The sequence below is a fragment of the Haliotis rufescens genome, unplaced genomic scaffold (assembly GCF_023055435.1).
Source record: "Haliotis rufescens isolate VD_foot unplaced genomic scaffold, xgHalRufe1.0.p SCAF_22, whole genome shotgun sequence".
NCBI classification, from domain to species: Eukaryota; Metazoa; Mollusca; class Gastropoda; order Lepetellida; family Haliotidae; genus Haliotis; species Haliotis rufescens.
Genome location: NW_025963913.1, coordinates 4894252 through 4903403, shown reverse-complemented (window position 1 = coordinate 4903403; position 9152 = coordinate 4894252). Strand labels below are relative to the sequence as shown.

At 37.3% G+C, this 9152-nt stretch overlaps 1 protein-coding gene across 2 annotated transcripts; it reads right to left on the bottom strand.

Moving 5' to 3' along the window:
• Positions 1 to 3337: 3337 nt before the first annotated feature.
• LOC124136303 lies at positions 3338 to 6878 on the bottom strand. Of its 2 annotated transcripts, none has more exons than XM_046502190.2 (3): positions 6530 to 6867; positions 5804 to 5877; positions 3338 to 3524 (listed from the first exon to the last, which is right to left on the bottom strand). In XM_046502190.2, the coding sequence occupies exons 1-3, from the start codon at positions 6735 to 6737 to the stop codon at positions 3417 to 3419; spliced, it is 390 nt and encodes a 129-aa protein (XP_046358146.2). In that variant the 5' UTR covers positions 6738 to 6867; the 3' UTR covers positions 3338 to 3416. The 2 variants fall into 2 exon arrangements, with proteins under 2 accessions (XP_046358146.2, XP_048257409.1); XM_048401452.1 differs by lacking the exon at positions 3338 to 3524 and adding an exon at positions 4221 to 4734 and having other exon boundaries at positions 6530 to 6878.
• Positions 6879 to 9152: the final 2274 nt, after the last annotated feature.

Here is a 9152-nt window from a genome sequence, read left to right as displayed (position 1 = left end):
TGTCCCGGAATAATTGCCACAAATGATATCCTTTTGATCACAACTTGGAATACCTTAAATATATGGTGCACAGTGAGTTCTCATGCGACGATAAGATACACGAAAAGTTATTTTCTGTGTTGATACTAGACTGGGGTCCTGTCTACTAAAACTAGTATATCGCGCTAAGCTTGCGTCGCGTACCAACACTGGAACCAGTTTATATCGACACACGACGATAAACTTACTACTCGTTTAATGACTCCCACTGTTTTGTGCAGTTACATATCGCAGCTGTGTTGAAGTAAGTGTTTAAAGTTAACTCACAAACATTGCGGCTTCGAACATGTGTCTGCTGCAACTTTTACCTTTAGAGCCTGCTCTGAAATATCGAGTTTCCACGCGATTTTGACCCATATATGTGTATCGCGATACGTATCGTATCGTGACCTAATATGTATCGTGATACGTATCGTATAGTGACCTTGCTGTATCGTTTGACCCCGATATTGTTGGTTCTACTGTATATATATATTTCTGGCCACTAACCGAGTGGTGTCCACCTTGCATGTCCAAACCACGATTATGACTAATGCCTGACAGTGAGTTGACAACAGATGATGGGGTAACAATCATTCCATACAAAATGTACCTGGAACAAAATACCTTTTTTGTGTATTTCTGTTGTAACACGCGCCGTGTGTTTGCATTCCAACACAATGACCGTGACCTTTTCCTGTCAAGGGCAATAATTCATATAGAGTGTGTAGAGTGGTTTCCCTTTGACTTACACAAGCTCCTTCCCAGCGCGTGACAGATTCGATGTCGCTGTGAGGAGCTTGACGAGTACAACGTTTGGAATATATAGCGTCTAATGGAGTGAGTACTTTTCCGATGGTGTATAACTGGATGTCATGCTGTTTGAAAATCATTTAGTCCATGAATGAATATTCCATTATGAATGATACAAAAACAAAACAAAAAAACGATGGAAGTTTATTGTAAAAAAATAAAATAAAAATACTCAAGATATATAAGGTCGGTTTGCAATCTAAGTAGGTTGATTCCCATAACATTTCTTCCCAAATTATCGATTGCATAAACCACGTCGCAGTTACGGAACATCCTGTACTTTATGTGTGTATGTTTCATATAATGCCATATAATGCACGTATTCCTTGTCCTGGTAGATCGTGTATCTACCCTGTTAAGCACTTGCCTAATGTGTATGTGAAGTTTTATATAAATATTAAACAGATTATGACTACTGCTCCGGAAAGAATCCAAACTTCATTTCCGAATGAAATCGACTTAAACTGTTGCCTTGGAAACGTAGAACAAAATCTGAATGGCAAAATACATTTTCATCACATTACTTGTGTATTTACTAAGTTTGACGAGTTGCCTTGTTTAAAGAATAAACGCCCATGAAGTGACTCAACATTGAAGCAATATTGAAAGAAATATTTGATACAAAACAATGTCATATTTATTAGGAGAGATAGAGAGTAAAAGAAATATTAGAGTGTCGCACGTCGCATCTTTTACAAAGAAGAAATACGTACATACCGTATACAAATAATAGTGATTTCCATATGATAAGGCTTCAGTATATTTAAATAATATGACATATAAATAATATAAATATATAATATAGATAATAATACTACAAACCTAATTCAGGAATGTTTTTCCAAGAAGTGGCGTTAAGCTTACAAAAATCGTCTTGACTGGGCGCCGCTATTTTGTTCGAAGCAAATTCAAGTGATATGAGATGTGGACTCTCATTGGTCAATCGAAGGGACGGACATAAGTCGTAATAGCCACTGGTGGCTCTACGTTCGAGCCCAGAAATTCCAGTCTATTTTCGCAAGGCTGGAGAGTTGAGTGAATGGAGTGTAATAATGCTTATAAAGTGAAAAGATTTATAAGAAGCTATTCCAGCTATTAGGAATATTACTTATATTACAAAAATTGCAAAATGCGCTTAGAAATAAAGAAATATCCATTTTGTTGGCGATATACATCACCATTGAGTTTTGATCACGTGGTTAATCCCCGACTTTGTTTGTTTGTTGTTTAACGCCGCACTCAGCAATATTTCAGCTATGTGGCGGCGGTCTGTTAAAAGTCGAGTTTTTTGTGGCAGACATATTCTTTTTTTACAAGTCTGATTCATACACTTTCACGCATTTTCTGAGTCAGTTTCTTTTCTTCGATAAAGAAGGTCGGTGCCTAAGGCCTTGTGCATTACATTACATAATCTCTGCTAACCAATTTTACGAGCAATCATGTCGACGTCTAATCTCTGTGGTCTGATAAATATATGATAACACTATTTTGAATATTTGTTTGAGGAAAGAGACACGTATCATGTAAGTGAATTCTTCGTTTTCAACTTTCCGTGTAAATCACCTCCAGTCGAATTGGGCCATTCTTTCTGTACCAACATATTTCTCAAGAACATCCGTGCACAAGAAATAATATTAATTTGTGATACAATAATAACTGATTTCCAGAACCTATGGCATTTAGCCATGGACCCTTAGTACAGTATACATTTTTTTCACGTTGAGTAAGTGGTACATTTTGTTTTGGACAAGACTTGATGAATATAATAGGATTTATCATATAATGGGTGGGTTTCTCGGCAGGAAACTATGTCTGCTCGGGTCATATGCGGATAGAGATGCAAGTAGGGACTACTTTCACTGTTTATAAACGATTGTGCAAGCCAACTTTATGTCATAATATGTTTCTTTGAGAGGCATTTAGAAGTTGGAGTACCAAGTAAGGACAAGATATAATATGGATGAACAACTTCCTTATTACGATTAGGAGCGACGTTTCGGTGTAGGTTCTAACACCATTATCAAGCTTAGTATTTCATAATAAGTTGATATCCTACAACTCGGAATGACAATCCAAATGAAGCAAACTTTTTTCCATATGAAAGCTTATGTACTTTTTCAAATTCGCAACATCTATGATAGCCTGAAACCCACATTACTACTTGTAGGTATATTTACATGGGTATCTGTGATAATGGACATAGAACGACCTTTCGCGAACTTTGACCGACAATTAGTCGACATTAGCCATTCAGAAAGCAGCTTTCTAATGTTTCTCATTGAAGCAGAGAGTCTATATAGAGACCTCTTTGTATTGTCTCCGTGCATTGAATCATATTTTCTAGTGGATAAACTACGAAAATATATGGATGCTGCCACAAGTTATAAAGTGTGACAAAATAAATTCCAGAGCTTGGAGACGAGTTTTCGCGAAAATATATCACAAAGATCTACAAGTAGCGAACGTCGAAACTGTCGAAATGCAGAAGGATCACACAACAAGGAGGTTTAAGTTCAATAACGAGTTTATTAATTAATCACTGAACTGAAAAGTTTGTACAAAGTCTCGAGATCGCGGACACGATACTAGCTGTCAACGGTACTGGAAACATCAGTCGCTCGGCATTGTCTGTCACAACGTGGCTCTGGAATCCGGTACTTGTCCGTATCCTTCCCACGAGTGATATATCTGAACTGTTAAAATAATGAAATTGTACAATAAACTTTGAAACTTGAGGACGCCACATCTCCTAGAGCTGTCGAAATGCGATCTAAGTAATTAAAGCATGGGATTAAATCATCATATGGGATCGATTCTAGAACGATCCCTGTAGACATTGGTAGGTAAAAGCCCTTGACTGTGACGTCGGAATGACCTTTGACCCCCCGGATAGAAAAATCTGTAAACTGTATTATGTTATAGGGACAATAAATCACATGCGACTTGTGATAACTGTAACTTGTATACTTGAATCATTACAATCTTGGAATATTTTGGTGAGGTAACAAAACTAAATTAATTAAGCTTTTATCCATTTTTGAACTGATGTCTTCCATCAATAATAGCTGTTCAGATTCTGACAGCAAGATTTTTGTTTACCAACAGGCCTGATACGTGGGAGTTCAACGTTCACATTTCAACCTCGGGCTCTGTAAGAGATAATTGCAGCATTGGAAAGCATGAATAATAGTAATTAGGAGTACCGACAATGTAACCATCCGATCCTCATTGTAATTATCTCTTAAATAACGACTGCTTGGCCGCAGTGACTGCTGCTTCTTTGTGCTGGAGCTCGACCTTCTTCGAGGTTTTGTTTGTTTTCATTTTTCTGCACTGACATAGTAAACAAATCCTTAAAAAATGAAGCACCATTTCATCTACCCGATCCCCATTTTGATCAACTCTTAAAATAGCAATAGGTTAGTTGAAGCGACAATTTGGCATGGACCGCATGCGAAGCCATCTCTTGATTTCAGTTTTCATAACAAGGAATGCAGAAAACATGAATGTACACGACACGTTCTTCAAGCAACAGCGTTTATCACATACATTTTAAGCAGAATATTATATAAATTTTAATTCATGTATGAAACAAAATGTATGTTATCAAAAATAGTCCCAAATAGTCCAAATGGTTAGTCCAAAAGTTCCTAAAACTAGTAGTTCACACAACATTAGCACAGCAAACAACTCCAAAGTCTATCCCTCCGTGAAGAAACTCTGGAAAATGTATTTCACACAGGACACAAGGACGGCCGAGCATGACTGGGGCTGCTTGGATTCTTCACCAAGATCTATCTCCACAACTTGAGGGCGGGCTCTGAGGGCAGGGACGGGGAGGGAGGTCTGGGGTTCGGGCTGGGATGAGAGGGGGTTGACGGTGATCGTGAAGACACTGGGGCGCTTACAGAGAGGAAATAGATGTTCTTAAATCATTGAAATCAGTATCAATCCACAGTTAAGCGTGTATGAAAAAAACATGAAAAGGTCGACCATTTTGTACCTACTTTATCTGGATATTTAAACAAATAGCAAGTGAGGGTATACCGCCTACCGACTAACATAGAGAAATGCAACACAAATGTAATCACAGAAAATCTGTATTTGTACGATTCCGACAGTATCATGAGAGTCAGGGCACGATTTAGGAATTAGATATAGCTTGCACCTGGTGCAAGTTGACATCCCAACCATTTTTCACTAGACTAAACCGATTGCACTCATATTGGAAACTATTACATAATAAAGAAAATATCATCTCAAATACCAGAATGAAATCAGTGTCATTAATATTTTGACATTTTCAGTTCATTGACAAGATCACTTTGAATGGAATCACTTATACATCCCACATATTTGTTTGCATTCTTGTTCTTATCATAAGGCTGACCTGATAAGGTTCATGACGAAAAGCCAAAAGGACAATGTCAAATTACTCAAAACATTGGGAATGTGATGTAGTATGGTACAAAAAGTGTATTGAGTTCAAAGATGTAAGTGTAGAAAGCTTTTTTAGTAAGTCAGTAACAAATTTGTAAAATTTGTACATGCACTGGGTGCAAGTATAGATAAATAATAGGCTACATTTTTCCATATCAGAGGGCACTTGTGCTTTTATTTTAGTTAAATCGAGCCCTGGTCATGAGCATGTGTTTTTCAATCACTAGCAAATAGTGGTGATACAAGTTGTTTGTGAAAAGGTCTTGTATAGGGAAACGGAAGTAGTTTTATCATATGTATTACAGAATAAGGGAGTGGTAGAAAAATGCAAGTCAACTTTCTTATGTTGTATGTTAGAAATGAGTTCTGATTATTAAAAGCTTCGTGACTATATAATATGTATAGTTGTCCTGATAATGTTTAACACAGATGACATGTTTCGAACTAATGTAAGTTGCAAAGGTTCTCGAATTTGTTTTTTTCTGATACTAATAGGACACATTCAAACAACTTGAACCCAATGATGACCTACAGGATCAGGGACAGGAAGAGTCGTTTGGGAGACGGGGGCCTGGTAGGTCCTAAACCTGTGGAGATCGTCCTGAGCTATAATGGAATAAATAAAATAAAAAACAACATCCATCCTCATTGTATAGACTATAACATAGATGGGTTGTTTTTATAGAAACATAATTCCTGTGTGTGTTTAGGAGCCTCAGCAAATTATTCAAACGTTGCAGGGTTCTGTGCCAGGAAGTTAGGTTGAGGTAAAATGGTCACTGGACATTTTGGGACAAGAGAGACCTATACTTTTCAAGTCCCTCCGCTTGACACCACATATGAAAACCTACACAAATCATGTCTTACTGACTGCATCCCATTACCACGGGAAGAAAAGGGGAAACACAGATCTATTGTTACTTTGATCATATATCATGATACTTGACAATGATTAATATGATTTTACCATAGGAATTGAATTGATATTCATATAAATAACATCCATACACATTCACTTCACAAAAGATCAATTGTAAAATACAAAGTACATAGACATATACCAGGGACCGTCGAAGTACATGAAATGTCCCATCTGTAAATGAGTATGTCTGTCATTCTCTTTCACTTTTATTGTTACCAAATGTTTAGGACAGGATTCAAGTTGGGAATGCAATCCGTCAAAAGGTATCACTCTCTAAGCTTTGAAATCAAGATAAAAAAACAAAATTAAGTTAACACTGAGACCACTACTAGATACCTTGATGATAAACCAAAGCAACAGTGGCATACATCGTGAAGAACGTGCGATACGTGCGGGATAATGAGCAAAATGCAAACACAGACGTGGAAACAAAGTGCAGCAGCAACAACCAAAATGGCGTCGTTTGTGAATAACGGAAGTAGCAACGGTCTCCATGGAGATCCATCAGCGATCGCCGCGTCTCGTTGCTTTCCGTAGCTTGCATGTCCCGGAATAATTGCCACAAATGATATCCTTTTGATCACAACTTGGAATACCTTAAATATATGGTGCACAGTGAGTTCTCATGCGACGATACGATACACGAAAAGTTATTTTCTGTGTCGATACTAGACTGGGGTCCTGTCTACTAAAACTAGTATATCGCGCTACACTTGCGTCGCGTACCAACACTGGAACCAGTTTATATCGATACACGACGATACACAAAAGTCTTGCTAAACTTACTACTCGTTTAATGACTCCCACTGTTTTGTGCAGTTACATATCGCAGATGTGTTGAAGTAAGCGTTTAAAGTTAACTCACAAACATTGCGGCTTCGAACATGTGTCTGCTGCAACTTTTACCTTTAGAGCCTGCTCTGAAATATCGAGTTTTCCACGCGACTTTGACCCAAATATGTGTATCGTGATACGTATCGTATCGTGACCTTGCTGTATCGTTTGACCCCGATATTGTTGGTTCTACTGTATATATTTCTGGCCACTAACCGAGTGGTGTCCACCTTGCATGTCCAAACCCAATTATGACTAATGCCTGACAGTGAGTTGACAACAGATGATGGGTTAACAATCATTCCATGCAAAATGTACCTGGAACAAAATACCTTTTTTGTGTATTTCTGTTGTAACACGCGCCGTGTTTTTGCATTCCAACACAATGACCGTGACCTTTTCCTGTCAAGGGCAATAATTCATATAGAGAGTGGAGAGTGGTTTACCTTTGACTTACACAAGCTCCTTCCCAGCGCGTGACAGATTCGATGTCGCTGTGAGGAGCTTGACGAGTACAACGTTTGGAATATATATAGCGACTAATGGAGTGAGAACTTTGCCGATGGTGTATAACTGGATGTCATGCTGTTTGAAAATCATTTAGTCCATGAATGAATATTCCATTATGAATAATACAAAAACAAAACAAAAAAACGATGGAAGTTTATTGTGAAAAAATAAAATAAAAATACTCAAGATATATAAGGTCGGTTTGCAATCTAAGTAGGTTGATTCCCATAACATTTCTTCCCAAATTATCGATTGCATAAACCACGTCGCAGTTACGGAACATCCTGTACTTTATGTGTGTATGTTTCATATTATGCCATATAATGCACGTATTCCTTGTCCTGGTAGATCATGTATCTACACTGTTAAGCACTTGCCTAATGTGTATGTGAAGTTTTATATAAATATTAAACAGATTATGACTACTGCTCCGGAAAAGAATCCAAACTTCATTTCCGAATGAAATCGACTTAAATTGTTGCCTTGGAAACGTAGAACAAAATCTGAATGGCAAAATACATTTTCATCACATTACTTGTGTTATACTAAGTTTGACGAGTTGCCTTGTTTAAAGAATATACGCCCATGAAGTGACTCAACATTGACGCAATATTGAAAGAAATATTTGATACAAAACAACGCATGTCATATTTATTAGGAGAGATATAGAGTAAAAGAAATATTAAGAAGTCGCACGTCGTATCTTTTACATAGAAGAAATACGTACATACTGTATACACATAAAAGTGATTTCCATATTATAAGGCTTCAGTTTATTTAAAACGATATGACATATAAATAATATAAAAATATAATATAGATAATATTACCACAAACCTAATTCAGTAATGTTTTTCCAAGAAGTGGGGTTATGTTCACAACAATCGTCTTGACTGGGCGCCGCTATTTTGTTCGAAGCAAATTCAAGTGATATGAGATGTGGACTCTCACTGGTCAATCGAAGGGACATAAGTCGTAATAGCCACTGGTGGCTCTACGATCGAGCCCAGAAATGCCAGCCTATTTTCGCAAGGCTGGAGAGTTGGCTGAATGGAGTGTAATAATGCTTATAAAGTGAAAAGATTTATAAGAAGCCATTCCAGCGATAAGGAATATTACTTATATTACAAAAATTGCAAAATGCGCTTTTCAAGAAATATCCATTTTGTTGGCGATAAACATCACCATTGAGTTTTGATCACGTGGTTAATCCCCGACTTTGTTTGTGTAACGCCGCACTCAGCAATATTCCAGCTATATGACGGCGGTCTGTAAAAAATCGAGTTTTTTGTGGCAGACAATTTCTTTTTTTACAAGTCTGATTCATACACTTTCACGCATTTTCTGAGTCAGTTTCTTTTCTTCGATAAAGAAGATCGGTGCCTAAGGCCTTGTGCGATTACATTACAAAATCTCTGCTAACCAATTTTACGTGCAATCATGCAAGAAATAATATTAATTTGTGATACAATAATGACTGATTTCCAGAACCTGTGGCATTTAGCCATGGACCCTTCGTACAGTACACATTTTTTCACGTTGAGTAAGTGGTTCATTTTGTTTTGGACAAGACTTGATGAATATAATAGGATTTATCATATAATGGGTGGGTTTC